The sequence below is a fragment of the Coenobita brevimanus genome, chromosome 59, assembly GCF_032717465.1.
Source record: "Coenobita brevimanus isolate Jiangsu-jjx chromosome 59, ASM3271746v2, whole genome shotgun sequence".
Classification (NCBI taxonomy): domain Eukaryota; kingdom Metazoa; phylum Arthropoda; class Malacostraca; order Decapoda; family Coenobitidae; genus Coenobita; species Coenobita brevimanus.
The window spans coordinates 14242702-14259153 of NC_137012.1; the positions used below are offsets into that span (position 1 = coordinate 14242702).

Below are 16452 nucleotides of genomic sequence, written 5' to 3' on the forward strand. Positions count from 1 at the left end.
CTCTGGCCAAGTGTAGGTAATGACCCTCACCCATAAGCTGAGCGAATGTGGCTGTCTGTCTCCTCACTGAACGGTCAAGTTGCCCTGGTCGCCAGGATCACTCCGATGCTACTGGCCAAGTGTGATTAATACAGACCCTAACCCACAAGCTGAGCATAATATGGCAGTCCGCCTCCTCGCCAAACAAAATCCTCTGGCCGCCTGGATCACTCGAATGTTCCCAGGCACACACGTCCATCCACCTCCCTACCGAATTAGTCAAAGTCGCCTGGCCGGCCAGATTGCCCAGACACTCCTTGAGGTCACAATGTACAGGGATCCAGCATTGCTGCCGTGCGGCAACATTTGCCTGGCCGATTGGAATCGACTCTTGCGCTCATAGGTCAGTTTGGCTCTTTTTACTTGCTTACTCATAGCCAAGCGTGGGTAGAGACATGGCAGCACTGTGTTCACATGACGGTACCGCACCTCAGTTCCCATCTTTCTGTTGTGAGTGTGGACGTACCTGTAACCATGGCTGCTTCCATTGTTGCATTTGTGGTGGTTCCCTACCTTCTTCAGGCCATGATTTTCCTCTGTGGCATTCTTGTGTGAGTGATGATGGCCCCACCCCAACCCGAGATGTGAAAGAGGAAGATTTTGACTGTGGAGAAGAAACATGAGATACTGAGCAAGGTTGACGCGGGCTGGACCACGTCAAGCATTCTGCTATAATATGATCTGGCCCATTGAACCTTATTTGATATCAAGAAATCATGAGCCAAACTGACTCAGTACAGACATGACTACGGCCATACCACATGGAAGGGTGACAGATAGGTGATGTCTCAGCCCCACCACACTGCCATTGACCAGTTAACTTTGGTTTGATTCCACCAGCAACAGGGTGCCGGCATGCTTGTATGTGGGACCGAGCTGAAGGTGGCAGCCAAGACGTTTGCATGCCTACACAATGTGCACGTCTTCAAGGCATCTGAAGGTTGGCTCTTCCTGTTCAAACTTCGACATGGACTTACTGGTCGTAAGACTCATGGCGAGGCGTTGGACACGACAGTGGAGGATGTTGAGCTGTTTCACCAGAAAGTGCAGCTCCAGATCAAGAACAAGGGCCTTGCTCACAGTCAGGTGTACACTGATAAAACTGGCCTCTTCTACCGCTTCTTCCCCGCCAACACCCTGGCAGAGACGGAGAAGACTGTGTCTGGTCGGAAGTTATCCAAACAGCATGTCTCGGTCTTGTGTTACGCCAGTGCCAGCGGGATGCACTGCCTCTAGTCCATTATTGTTGGATGTGCAAAACAGCCAATTGTCTCTGTGGGTTGGTGGATAGTCTGCCTGTTGTGTGGTACCATTCTGTAAGTGCCTGGTTTACCTGTAAGATCTTCAGAGATTGGTTCCACAGACACTTTGTTAAGGAGGTTATCCGTTATCAAACATAGGAACTTGGTATCCCTGACAACCAGGTAAAGGCTCTCCTGATCTTCGACAATGCCCCTGTGCTTCCATCCTAGAAGGAATTGGGTGCTGATAACAGTCGTATCAGGTGCATGTTTCTGTCACCTAATATGAGTGCTGTCATTCAACCAATGGACCAAGGTGTTATCATGGCAGCGAAGAGGCTATAACCTCAGAGGTTCCTTGACGAGGTGATGGTGGGGTTGACACTAGTGGGGAGCAGACCATGGAAAATCTTCGTCGTTTCAACATCAAGTCGGCAATGTTTAACTGGGCAAATGCTTGGACGGAAGTCATTGTCAAAACCCTTGAAAGTGGTTGGTCTCGTCTCCTTCAGGGATACAAGGCTGCCCATAACTTTTGGGATTTGACGTGGATGATTTCCACCTTTGTCTACATACGGCAGGTGAGGATGCAGATGTTGATAATGTGAGGGAGTGGTTTTACAATGGCAGTGGCAGTCCTGGTTATCAGACGATGTCTGATGAGGAAATCACCACTGCTGTCTCTGCGAGGCAGACAAAGAACAGCAGCAAGGATGAGGACGAGAACCCTGACGCTGAGCACCCTGCCGGCTACATGCTGGATTGAGCAGGTGATCGATTATGCCGAGCACCCGCACTGTAGCAGGGAGTTGGTGCCATTGAAGCTGGCAGTAGATCTGCGGACAGTCAGGGACGCTGTCATCCTCCATCATAATCGTTGCACCTGTCATCAGACCAAGATCGACTCCGTCTTCAAGCCTGCCACCCCCACGTATGCGAGCCTGTTCTCTCCACCACCACCACCACCACCTCATCCCCAGTGTTCACTAATGGACCCACAACTGAGCACATCGACAGCTGTTGAGTCGCTCTTAGACTTGAGCTTGTTGCTGTCTTCGGAGTCTCCTGAGGTGGGCAGGTCTCCGTCATCTCACCACACGTCCCCACCCATCGCCCAGGTCCATCAGATGGAGGAGGAGGAGGAGGTGTTTGACATTTGTTAAACACCAGCTGGGAGCTAGCAGGTTATGATGCCTATCTGCCATTAACTGCGGTAAGTACTGTTTATTTTTTTGGATTTTTATTGGTTATGCATTGTTTTCTTAGTGTCTAGCCTTATATTGGATATTCCTGTGTGTTTTGATATATAAATACAGTAACTGAAGGACCAAAGAACACTGCCACAGTTAGGAGGGGGTGCTGTACATATAGGCTGGGTATGGATAGAGTATTTATATGTTGAATATTGCTCTGCATCTGGATTTCATCCATATCTGGATGTACTGATGACTCCGTTACATTGGATAATCAAGGGGTTACTGTATTTTCCAGTTAAAAGTGCCAATGCTGTGCTGATTCACTAAGTGACTGCCAGTTCTGTAATTCGACACACTGGCATATGTCTGGGTCCCCTCTTTGAACGGCCAATAGGATAGGGAGAAAGAAGACACGTATGCAGATAATAAGGGACACTACCATAAGAGCCAATCACGAGCAAGCTTTCATTGTGAGAAAAGAAAGGGAGATATGTGTTTTGAAATACCGAGTGCTGTAGATTGCTGATGCCCTTTGCTAAACAGCACATTCCTATACAGGACAGCTGCACAGTTTAACTGTGCAGGACATTACAGTATTTCTTACAGAAAACCTGCAAAAATATCACATATGAACTACTAGGAACAGCTGATGTTGTGGGAAAAACGGGAAATATCTTCCTGTGCATTTTCAAAATAATTTCCCAGAAAATCCATAAAAATGCAAACCTGCGAGTAGCAATCCCGCGAATAGCGGGGATTGACTGTAATTTGTGTTGTTGCACACATTCTTCGCTCCAAATAACATCCCTCTTCAAATTCCTATCAGCCCTCTTGACCAGGAAATCATCAATCTGGCTGCTATTATCCCCAGTCCGCCTAATTTCTGTTTTTCTAAAATGCATGTTGCATTCAATCATGTTCATTGCCTCTCCAAACTTAAATATCCTTTCTCCTTCTGTATTCCTTGTGCCATATGCACATTCTTCATGCACCCCTTTGTATCCTTGAGTTGCTTCACCCTCCATCACCATTTCAATCTTTACCCAAAACTACAATCTCATCATCCGCCATATCACCAACCACACATATCAAGTCATTGCAGAATATATCCTCCCTGTCCAAGCCAACCTGTGTAGCATATGGCAGTATTTAGTGACTGAAATAATGAGTTTACCAGTCAATATTTTGCAACCATTATCTCACCTTCTGAAGTGTGAAATGTGTTTCCATTCTTCATTCAGTCAGGACAGGTGATGTGGGAGATGTGTGTTGCCAGTTGCCATTCAGTCAGGGTAGGTGATGAGGGAGATGTGTGTTGCCAGTTGCCATTCAGTCAGGGCAGTTGATGTGGGAGATGTGTGTTGCCAGTTGCCATTCAGTCAGGGTAGGTGATGAGGGAGATGTGTGTTGCCAGTTGCCATTCAGTCAGGGTAGGTGATGTGGGAGATGTGTGTTGCCAGTTGCCATTCAGTCAGGGCAGGTGATGAGGGAGATGTGTGTTGCCAGTTGCCATTCAGTCAGGGCAGTTGATGAGGGAGATGTGTGTTGCCAGTTGCCATTCAGTCAGGGTAGGTGATGAGGGAGATGTGTGTTGCCAGTTGCCATTCAGTCAGGGAAGGTGATGAGGGAGATGTGTGTTGCCAGTTGCCATTCAGTCAGGGTAGGTGATGAGGGAGATGTGTGTTGCCAGTTGCCATTCAGTCAGGGTAGGTGATGAGGGAGATGTGTGTTGCCAGTTGCCATTCAGTCAGGGTAGGTGATGAGGGAGATGTGTGTTGCCAGTTGCCATTCAGTCAGGGCAGGTGATGAGGGAGATGTGTGTTGCCAGTTGCCATTCAGTCAGGGTAGGTGATGAGGGAGATGTGTGTTGCCAGTTGCCATTCAGTCAGGGCAGGTGATGAGGGAGATGTGTGTTGCCAGTTGCCATTCAGTCAGGGCAGGTGATGAGGGAGATGTGTGTTGCCAGTTGCCATTCAGTCAGGGTAGGTGATGAGGGAGATGTGTGTTGCCAGTTGCCATTCAGTCAGGGCAGGTGATGAGGGAGATGTGTGTTGTCAGTTGCCATTCAGTCAGGGTAGGTGATGAGGGAGATGTGTGTTGCCAGTTGCCATTCAGTCAGGGTAGGTGATGAGGGAGATGTGTGTTGCCAGTTGCCATTCAGTCAGGGTAGGTGATGAGGGAGATGTGTGTTGCCAGTTGCCATTCAGTCAGGGCAGGTGATGAGGGAGATGTGTGTTGCCAGTTGCCATTCAGTTAGGGTAGGTGATGAGGGAGATGTGTGTTGCCAGTTGCCATTCAGTCAGGGCAGGTGATGAGGGAGATGTGTGTTGCCAGTTGCCTTTCAGTCAGGGTAGGTGATGAGGGAGATGTGTGTTGCCAGTTGCCATTCAGTCAGGGTAGTGGGTTGGAAGTGAAGGGAACATCTCTTCCTGTGAATGGCTCCAGTGATTGACAAGGTATAAACCCCCCTTTTTTTTTTTCCAGAAAGATGTTTATTTGGAGAATAAAAGACAACAGTATGGATCAGTTTAATATTGGGAGGTCACGATAAATGTGTATTGTTTTATTGCCGACATTTGCATGTCTGTTTTATGTTTGCTTCATAATTATTTGATCTCTTATATTACCTGTCAGTAGTATATCTGTCAGCTGTTACTTAGCTCTTGTTTTAGGTATCTTATCTGATGTTTATAGTTTTTATGATCATCATCCAGACCTCTTTTCCTACATTGTAAGGGAGTAATCGTTTCGTTTTGTTTCATTTTTAAAGGCTCCAACATGCTTGCATGCATCGGCCTTGGTCACCTAATGGCAGCTCTTCATCCTGTTCAGTCCCTTAACCCTGAGGTCACACTTAATGACCTCGTCCCATGTCTTTCTCGGTCTGCCCCTCATAACCCCACCCCCAATATTAATACTTCTTACCTTCCTCACCCAACTATCGCTTCCATCCTCTCCACATGCCCAAACTATCTCAATCTACCTCTCCTCATCACAACACCAAGACACTCCAGTCCCATCCTTCCTCTCAACTCTTCCATTGTAAACCCAGCCCCCCCAGACCTTGCACACTGGGACGCACTACACATCCACCTAATCATGGTCATTCTGTACGTCTGAGCCTGCGAATATCCTCCTCCTTTAATGCCCAGGTCTCACTACCATACATTATTACATTCCTAACACATGCTGCATACAAAGACCCCTTAGCACGTAGGGAGAATCCTCTCAGTGTCAGGAGAGGCAAGAGCTCCCTGAACTTCTTCCAACCACTTCTCACCCTAGCCACAGAGCTAGCTTCAGCCCCACCTCCAGCTCACAACATGTCTCCCAGATAACAAAACTCTTCCACACACTCAAGAGATTCACCAGCAAGTTCAATCCTTTCACGCCTGACAATCTCCACCTGCTCTCCTTGACATGCCGTACACATAAAATCAGCATTATCTCACAGTCTACCTCTGATACCACTACATCTCTTGTGCACCCATTTATCACAAACACCGCACAAGATAGACTTACTTCCCACGTCCTTGTGGCAAACTGCACATGACCACTCTGCCTCATCTTTGACAGTACCACCACCAATCCTAGATATCATCACTTTTGTTTTATATATTTATATGATGTATGGTATTTTGCTGTATTCCTCTTAATTAACTTTCACACTTCCACTATCTCATTACAGTGTGTGTGTGTGTGTGTGTGTGTGTGTGTGTGGTCAGTACCGTTGACTGGGTTTAATTCCTTTTTTTTTTTTTTTTTTTTTTTTTTTTTTTTTTTTTTTTTACAGTTATGAGACTGCTTATTTTAGCCAATTTTATTTATTTTTTTTTTTTGGCATGTTTTCCATAACAGTTACAAGTATTATATCATCATTCCATACATTTTCTTTAGCATAATTTATGCATCATATTCATTCGTAAATTACATTGTAAACATACATTCCAAAATGCATTATACAGTACAGTCCTGTATGTCATTTGTAAGGATAGTGCCATAAACACAATAAATCTCCTTTAAAATGTTCTTTGCACTAACACCGATCTCTGTATTGACACAGATGTACACAAGCAAAGAAAACATTTATGCCAATGAATTTGACTTCAAGAAGGCACTGGACTTACTGGCCTTTGTACTTGAGGAGGAGGTTGAAGAACTGCGTCGCTTGATATGGGTGAGGGCCATCCTGCGCAACACCTGGCAGCACCTGGATACAGATAACCCACTTCAGGCTCTAAGTGAAACTTTGTTGTTCAAGACTATTGAGTTGGCATTCATACAGGGTAATTATGTATAAGTTTAATATTTAAACAAGTGGTATTATGGAAGATTTTGCATCTGTTTGGTGTAGATGGATAGCCACTAAATGCAGTGAAGATTTTTTATGATGGTGATGGTAGTAAAGTTTCTGTAAGGGTAGTTGGGCGTCTAAGTTTTCAGTGGTTTAAGATCAGTGCTGGACTGAGACAAAATGTGTTATGGCCCGTAGGCTATTCAGTCAATGAGAAGTCTGATTGAAAAGTATCTGACCATAAAAAAAAAAAAAAAAAAAAAAAAAAAACTTACTGAGCTTATACTTTAATCTGCTGCAAAGTATGTCCTTTGGGACTCAGCATACTTATCCTGGCGGTCCTTCCATTGCTGAAAACATTTTGTAAAGTCATTTTTTTTGGGATCGCCAACAAGATCCTTGTCGCATGTGTCTTTATCTCATTCGTATTCTCAAATCTCAAACCCTGCAGCAGCATCTTCAGTTTAGGAAATTGCCAAAAGCTGCAGGGAGCTATGTCAGGGCAGTAGAGAGCCTGCCAGACATGTGTGACTCTGTGCTTGGCCAAAAACACTGGATGAGTTGGGATGAGTGGATTGGAACATTGTCATGGTGTAGCCTCCAGTCCTCTGCCACCCACAACTCTTGTCTCTTCCAGAATTTTTTGCCAAACACAGGATCGCACAGATTCAGCAGGCTCTCTGCTCATGACATGGCTCTGTGCAACTTTAGGATATTTTCAAGACTTAAGATGCTGCTGAAGGGTTTGAAATTTGAGGACTCAAATGAGATAAAGACAAATGTGACAAAGATCTTGTTGGCAGTCCCAGAAACTGACCTTACAAAATGTTTCCAGCAGTGGAAGGACCATTGGGCAAAGTGTATTGAGTTCCAGGGAGCATACTTTGATGGGAATTAAAGTCTAAATTCAGTAAGCTTCCCCCCCCCCAGCTAAAGGTCAGATACTGTCTGACTTCATATATGGCTGGGGTTATGAGAGAGGTAAAAACTCACATTATTGAGAGAGGAATGAAGTTGGAAATGAATGGTGAAAGGTGGAGTATCTCAATCTGATGTATGCAGGTTGCTGGCCAGCAGTGAACAAGTTTTGTGGTTGTCTGTATCAAGCCTTGAGAGTAAATGTGGATAAGAGTAGTGATGGTTTTTGGGAGAGAATATGACTCATGGTGTGATGTACTGTAATTGTGAATGGAGAGAGACCCAGACTGGTGAGGGAGGTTAAGTATCTGAATGCTGTGATAGAGAAGAGAGATAAATGTACAAAGGAAATAGAATATAGATTAGCATGGTAAAGGAAAGCTAGTGGTGCTGTGAAGGGCATGATACAATACAAAAGGTCTGAATGGCAGCTGCAAGAGGCATGCACAAAAGAGTTTTAGTACAGTACCTACATTAATAAATGAGTGTGAGACTTTGTTTTGGCATGAAAATGAAGAGTCAGGAGTTAGAGCAGTAGAAATGGGGCTATTGAGGAGTATATGTAAAGTAATCCATGCAAGATGTGGAGTAGAGAAATTAATGGATGTTAGGGTTTGAAAGTATGTTACCAGAAGTTTGTATGGTCATGTGGAAAGAATATGGTGGTAAAAAGAGTATATCTGTGTGAGTTTGAAGGTGAGAGATGGTGTGTTAGGCCGAGAAGAAAGTGGATAGGCACAGTAAATGAACATGTGAGAAAGAGCAATCTGAAAGTAGATGAGGCTAGGAAACTGTCAATGGATTGAGCTGTTAGAAAGGATTTTGTCCAAAGGGGTATATAAGTAGGACTAAGCACACATTTTAACTTCATAGGTAATGGGTTGACTCTGTGTAAAAGGTAAATATGAAACACATTTACTTGGAAAGGTGAATGTGAGGTGAAGTCAGGATTCCAGAGTCTTGAGTGGTAAGTCAAAGAAAGTGTTGGTTCACTTAAATGACCAGACTTCATGTATATCCTATTCAGTCTTATTTGAGAAGAGAGGAACCTTAAACTTTTCAAAGCTGGCAGCTGATCGGTTGTCTGAGTGTATTCATTCATCATCATCATCATCTGGACCTCCTTTCCTACTCTAGGGCAGGGTGAGGAGTAGCAACGTCCAGACAGCCCAAATTTGCCTAGTCCAATGGGCCACGCTTCCATTCAAGCCCTCTGATTCTTGGCAGTATCTGATATGCCAAAAACTTTCACCACGTTCTGTAGCATCACATAAATGTATCTGATAGTCAGTCCGGACGCTGTCACGTTAAAAAAGGGTGCCGAATCCCTGATCATGCACTTCCCCTCACAATATTCGTCCAGCCAGCTCGATCTTGTCAGTCTCCTAGCCTTACCGACTTCTGTACCTCTCTTCCTCACACTCTCATTCACCATATCCCTCCACCTTCACCTTGGCCAACCTCACCTTCTTCCTCCTTCAGACTTGCTCAGACATACCTTTTTCACCACTCTATTGTTATCCATTCTCTCTACATGACCATACCATCTCAGTATACTCTCTTCATTAGTAACAATGCATATAGAATAATTTTTGTATGAGGGTAACAAAACCATTTGATGATAACTAAAATTATATATATATATATATATATATATATATATATATATATACAGTATATATATATATATATATATATATATATATATATATATATATATATATATATTTATATATACAGTAGACCCTAGTTATTCGCGGGGGCTAGGTTCCAGAGACCCTTGCGGAAGGCAAATTTTGCGAATACTCAAGTCATCATCACAAAATGGTATGTTACAGTAATTCCTCAACTATCCGACATAATAGAGCCAAAGGCATGTCCGGAAAGTGGTCCTGTCTGGATAGTGGGCACCAGCCTCCTGGACTTGAACTTATGGACCCTAACTCAGAAAAACACCTATACAACTCCCTCTGGACATGCATAGCACCTATTTAAAACCCAAATCACACCAATAAGGGACATAAAAGACTGAAATAAATGCAAAAGAACCATAAAATTAGGGTTTAGAGATGAGTTTATACAATATTAAACATTCTGGGTACTTAGAACAAGTCCCTCGCTCCTAGACTGGTACTTATGGACCCTAACTCAGAGAAATACCTCCCTACTGCACATGCATAGCACCTAATACCCTATTCACACCAATAAGGGACATAAAAGAGTGAAATGAGGTGTTAGAGGTAAGTACAGTATGGAAAATACAGTACAGTACAATATGAAACATTCTGGGTACTTACAGCAAGTCCATGGCCATCTCGATGAATAACCGCCTCCTCTCAGACTCTGACAGTAAGAAGGATTTCCTGAAGCACTTGCAGTACACTGTTCATGAAGTCTTGCACAGAACTTAGTCATTTGCACTCAGAATTCCATTCTCTTAACACTGCGCACTCTTGTCTTACTTGCACTCAATTGTACCTTAATGAAATAAGTGTAGCACTCTGCACTTTAAGTCTTTCCACTCTTGAAACCATTTTATAAACAAAACACACTGAAGTTAATTCACGTTAAATTTACAGTCCATTAAATCTTTGTCTTTTCACTCAGAACTCAAATTCCTTAACACTATGCACTGTTTTTTTGACTGCACAACACTGTAAATTCCCATGTGGTCTAGTGGAGAAGTTCTTGGTGTCTAATCATTGTCAGAGTCTGAGAGTAGCACATGCAGGTGACCTAGGGGTGCGTCGCTGGGTCGTGGTGATGGCGTACCCACTGCAGACGACTCTGAAGATAGGCGCAAACTCACTTCGAGCGGTGACTCCACCGTGGCTGATGTGCTGGGCTGTGGCTCGGAGCATGAGGGCCTGTCTTGGGGAGGCAACGGAGTGGAGCCAGGGCTGGGCACAGCGGGGGTCACGGGCCTGAAAAAGCTGTCAATCATTGATTGATGCAAGGAACGACAATTCTGACGATTGATGATGCGCTGCCTGAAAGCACGCACTTCCTCCACAAGTCCCTAGGGCCCCATCTCCCTGTCGCAGTCTGGGTGTTCCAGGTTGTCCAGAATGAACTCTAGGTGTTCCCGGAGTGCGCTCAGCCTGGGGATGGCTGGAGTTGTGTCATGCTGAGAGGAGTCCACATCATTGTCGCCGTCCTCGTCGGAATCTTCAAGGTGGGTACTGACACCTGCAACTGCAGATGCAATCTCGATATCAGACAGGGTCTGATACCCAGGATCGCCCTCATTGTCATCCAACCACTCACGCACTTCGTCCACATCAACATCATCCCCATGTGCACATAGACATGCATAGAAGTCATCCACGTCGAAACCTAGGAAATTGTACTCCACATCCGTTCCGAGAAGCAGACGAGACCAACCATTTTCTAGAGTCTTGACAGGACTTCCTTCTATGCACTGGCCCAGTTGTAAATGGCAGACTTGATGTTGTAGCGGCAAAGGTTTTCCAAAGTCCGGTGGCCTCGCATGTCCCGTCCCTCCCTGCGCTCATCCTCGTCCTCGAGAACAACCATCACCTCATCCAGGAACTTCTGTCGGTATAGCCGCTTCGTTGCCATGATCACTCCTTGGTCCATTGGTTGGATGAGAACAGTAGAATTAGGTGGCAGAAACATACACCTAATGCGGCCATTCTCAGCCACCAAGTCCTTGTTGCACGGGTGGGCAGGTGCATTGTCGAGGAGAAGGAGGGCCTTTACCTGGTCGGGTGGGATTCCCAGTTTCTCCATCTGGTAATGTATGACCTCCTTGACGAAATGGCAGTGGAACCAGTCTTTGAAGATGTGGCCTGTGAACCATGCCTTCAAGGAATGGTACCAAACGACAGGAAGGACATCCATCACCCCACGAAGACACTGAGGCTGCTTTGCACGGCCAACAATAATGGGCTTAAGCTGGTGCATTCCATTAGCATTAGCACAACACAAAGCAGATATCCATTGCTTCGAGAGCTTGCGGCCAGGTACATGCTTCTCCGTCTCCTCGGCTAGAGTATTCGTAGTCAAAGAGCAATAGAATAAACCAGTTTCGTCAGCATTGTAGACTTGACCGAGAGTGAGGCCCTCCCTGTCGATCAAGGCCTTCACCTTGTGCTGAAACTCCTCTACTCCATCCTCGTTAGCGTCCAAAGCTTCGCCATGAGACTTACGGTTGGTAAGGCCATGTCTCAACTTGAACGCGAAGAGCCAACCCTCGGATGCCTTGAAGTCTAGGGCGTCGTGAAGCCTTGCAAACTTCTCAGCAGCAGCCTTCAGCTCCGTCCCATGCACCATCACACCAGCAGCACGTTGTTGTCAATACCAAATCAACGTGGAGCGGTCGACTTCAGCATACTTGGGAGTAAACATCATCTTCCTCTCCACGTTGCATTTGCTTTTCGACGAGAAGTCAGCCGTGTCCTGCATGAGTTTGTCTTGGGATCTCTTAATATCAAACAAAGTAGATCGGACCAGGTTGAACTCATGAAGAATGCGTGACGAAGACCATCCCGCATCCACTTTCTTCAATATCTCCCTCTTCTTCTCCAGAGTCAAAACCACTCTCTTCCTCTTCTCAGGCAGTGGGGCCATCATCACACACACGAAGGAGAGGCACGAGAGCAGGAGGAGAGCCTGCAGCAGGTAAGGCACCACCGCAAAAGCGAGCACGTGGGCAGGCATGACGACGATCGTGCACTCGCGACAAGAGACAGGTGGTAAGTGAGGAGGATGCAGTGGCGCTCTAGCGGACCTCGGAGGAATGACACACCAAAACAAAGCTTCCCGCACCGCATGCACCAAGTTCAAATTACAGGCGGGAAAAAGTCAGATTTGATTGGATTTTTTGCAGTTTTCGGACCATTTTGGGGATATTGGATCCCGGAATGATATTGTCCGGTAAGTGGGGATGTCCAGAAAGTGGGTGTCCGGATAGTACAGGGATTACTGTATATGCCCTTTTGAGTCCCAAAAAACGGTTAGCATCACTTTTCCTGCGGAAGATTGAGTCTTGAATTTCTTCCTTGTTGGCGATCCCGGGTGTTTCCACTCCATACTCTGCCTTTTGGATTCTGGCTCAAAGTGATGGACCCAGGTCTCATCTCCTGTGACATTTCTCTCCAAAAAAGCTTCGCCTTCATCGTTGTAGCGGTTGAGTAAATGTTGACAGATCTTCACACGATTGCGCTTATGCACTTCGGTAAGCTCTCTTGGCACCCATCTCACACAGACTTTATGGAAGCGAAGCTTGTCATGGATGATTTCGTATGCAGAACCATGACTAATGTGCAGAGGACATGCCACCTCATCGATGGTCACTCATCGGTTCGCCTGAATCATCTCTCGCGCTTCTTGAATCTTCACATCAGTGGCAGAGGTTAATGGGCGTCCTGCTTCCTCTAGCTGCTTCACACTTGTCCGGCCATTTTTGAACTTCTCGATCCATTCATACACACTTCTACGCTGTAGAGCGCTGTCCCCGTATTGCACTGAAAGCCTGCAATTAATTTCAGCCCCTGACACACCTTCAGACCAGAGGAATCAAATCACTGATCTCTGTTCTTCCTTGGTGCACATTGCCAGTGGAGCGGCCATGTTTACACGGTAACACAAAAAAGAAGAATGGAGCGATTAACATCAAACCTCGGTTATGTAACCACAAGAGTATCACCAATTAGCAAGCGAGCACTGAAGGCTGTACGGCCAACCTGAAGAAATTTATGGCAAATGTGCGGAAAATTTTTGATTTTCCCTTGTATTTTTAATATATTAAAGTATGTTTTTTTTTTTTTTTTTTTTTTTTTTTTTTTTTTTAGGGATGTGGTTAGCTTACAGTATGTGGAAATAATAGGCCATTTTGTAATGATGACTTCAGCATCCATGGAATTTGCCTTCTTGGGGGGTCTCTGGAACCTAACCCCCCCGGATAACCAGGGTCTGCTATATATATGTATATATATACAGTAATCCCTCCAATATCCGACGTAATAGAGCCATAGGCAGGTCCAGATACTGGTCCTGTCCGGATATTGGGCCCCAGCTTATGGACTTGTACTTATGGACCTTAACTGAGAGAAACACCTATACAACTCCCTCTGGACATGCATAGCACCTATTTAAGACCCAAATCACACCCATAAGGCACATAAATGACTGAAATAAATGCAAAAGAAGCATAAAATGAGGGTTTAGAAGTAGGTTCATACAATATTAAACATTCTGGTTACTGGCTCCTGGACTGGTACTTACGGACCCTAACCTAGCCTAACTCAGAAAAGCACATTCCTGCTGCACATGCATAGCTCCTAACACCCTATTCACACCAAGAAAGGACATTAAAGAGTGAAATGAGGTGTTTAAGGTAAGTATAGTATGGAAAAAAGTACAGTATGAAACATTCTGCCTACTTACAGCAAGTCCATGGCCACCTCGATGAATAACCGCCTCCTCTCAGACTCTGACAGTAAGAAGGATTTCCTGAAGGACTTCCAGTACACTGTTCATGAAGTCTTGCACTGAACTTAGTCAGTCGCACTCAGAAGTCCGTTCTCTTCACAGTGCGCACTCTTGTCTAACTAATGCTCCATTGTAACTTACTAAGTGTTGCACTCTGCACTTTAACTTTTCCCATTCTTCTAATAATTTTCTAAACCAAAAACAAACAAGTCTATTTACGTTAAATTTTGTTCCAAATTAGTCTTTTCACTCACAACTGTAAATCCTTAACACAACACACTTTTTTTCACTGCACAACACTGTAAATTCCCGTGTGGTCTAGTGGAGAAGTTCTTGTTGTATATTCACCGTCAGAGTCCGAGAGTATCACTGGCAGGTGACCTAGGGGTGTGTCGCTGGGTCATGGTGATGGCGTGCCCACTGCATACGACTCTGAAGATAGACACAAACTCATGTCGAGCGGTGACTCCACCGTGGCTGATGTGCTGGGCTGTGGCTCGGAGCATGAGGGCCTGTCTTGGGGAGGCAACGGAGTGGAGCCAGGGCTGGGCACAGCAGGGGTCACGGGCCTGAAAAAACTGTCAGTGGTTGAGTGACGCAATGACCGACGATTTTGACGATTGATGATGCTCTGCCTGAAAGCACGCACTTCCTCCACAAGTCCCAAGGGCCCCATCTCCCTGTCGCAGTCCGGGTGTTCCAGGTAGTCTAGGATGAACTCTAGGTGTTCCCGGAGTGCGCTCAGCTTGGGGATGGCTGGAGTAGTGTCCTGCTGAGAGGAGTCCGCATCATCGTCACCTTCCTCGTCGGAATCTTCAAGCTCGGTACTGACACCTGCAACTGAAGACGCGATCTCAATATCAGACAATGTCTGATACCCAGGATCACCCTCGTCGTCATCCAACCACTCACGAACATCGTCCACATCAACATCGTCGCTGTGCGTACGTCGCCGTGCATGGAAGTCATCCACGTCAAACCCTAGAAAATCGTACTCCACATCCATTCTGAGAAACAGACGAGACCAACCATTTTCCAGAGTCTTGACAGGGACTTCCTTCCATGCACTAGCCCAGTTGTAAAGTGCAAACTTGATGTTGTAGCGGCGAAGGTTTTCCAAAGTCCGCTGGCCTCGTGTGTCCCGTCCCTCCCTGCGCTCGTCCTCGTCCTTGAGAACAACCATCACCTCGTCCAGGAACTTCCGTCGGTATAGGCGCTTTGTTGCCACGATCACTCCTTGGTCCATTGGTTGGATGAGAGCAGTCGTATTAGGTGGCAGAAACATGCACCTAATCCGGCCATTCTCAGCCACCAAGTCCTTGTCACATGGGTGGGTAGGTGCATTGTCGAGGAGAAGGAGGGCCTTTACCTGGTCGCGCGGGATTCCCAGTGTCTTCGTCTGGTAATTGATGACCTCCTTGACGAAGTGGCGGTGGAACCAGTCTTTGAAGATCACGGCTGTAAACCATGCCTTCAAAGAATGGTACCAGATGACAGGAAGGACATTCATCACCCCACGAAGACACCGAGGCTGCTTTGCACGGCCATCAACAACGGGCTTAAGCCGGTGCATGCCGTTAGCATTGGCACAACACAAAGCAGATATCCGTTCCTTGGAGAGCTTGCGGCCAGGTACATGCTTCTCCATCTCCTCGGCTAGAGTGTTCGTTGGCAAAGAGCGATAGAATAGACCAGTTTCGTCACCGTTGTAGACTTGACCGAGAGTGAGGCCCTCCCTGGCGATCAAGCCCTTCACCTTATGCTGAAACTCGTCAACTCCATCCTTGTTAGCGTCCAAAGCTTCGCCATGAGCTTTACGGTTGGTAAGGCCATGCCGTAACTTGAACGCAAAGAGCCAACCCTCGGATGCCTTGAAGTCTAGGGCGTCGTGAAGCCTGGCGAACTTCTCAGCAGCAGCCTTCAGCTCCGTTCCACGTACCATCACACCAGTAGCACGTTGCTGTCGATACCAAATCAGTGTGGAGCAGTCGATTTCAGCAAACTTGGGAGTAAACATCACCTTCCTCTCCACATTGCGTTTGCTTCTCGACGAGAAGTCAGCCGTGTACTGCATGAGTTTGTCTCGGGATCTCTTAATATCAAACAAAGTAGATCGGGCCAGGTTGAACTTGCGGAGGATGCAGGAAGAAGTCCACTCTGCATCTACTTTTTCCAATATCTCCCGTTTCTTCTCCAGAGTCAACACCACTCTCTTCCTTTTCTCAGGTGGCGGGGCCATCATCGCACACACTAATAGGAGGCCCGAGAGCAGCAGGAGTGCCTGCAGCAGGTAAGGCACCACCACAAA

General features: G+C 46.0%; 1 protein-coding gene across 1 annotated transcript in view; it reads left to right on the top strand.

The window, feature by feature from the left end:
* The window catches only part of Nup133 (nuclear pore complex protein Nup133), a 600491-nt gene that overhangs the window by 533148 nt on the left and 50891 nt on the right, over positions 1–16452 (top strand). Inside the window, exon 21 of the mRNA XM_080274695.1 lies at positions 6540–6762. Coding sequence (XP_080130821.1) covers positions 6540–6762 — 223 coding nt within the window. The remainder of the gene's footprint in view (positions 1–6539; positions 6763–16452) is intronic.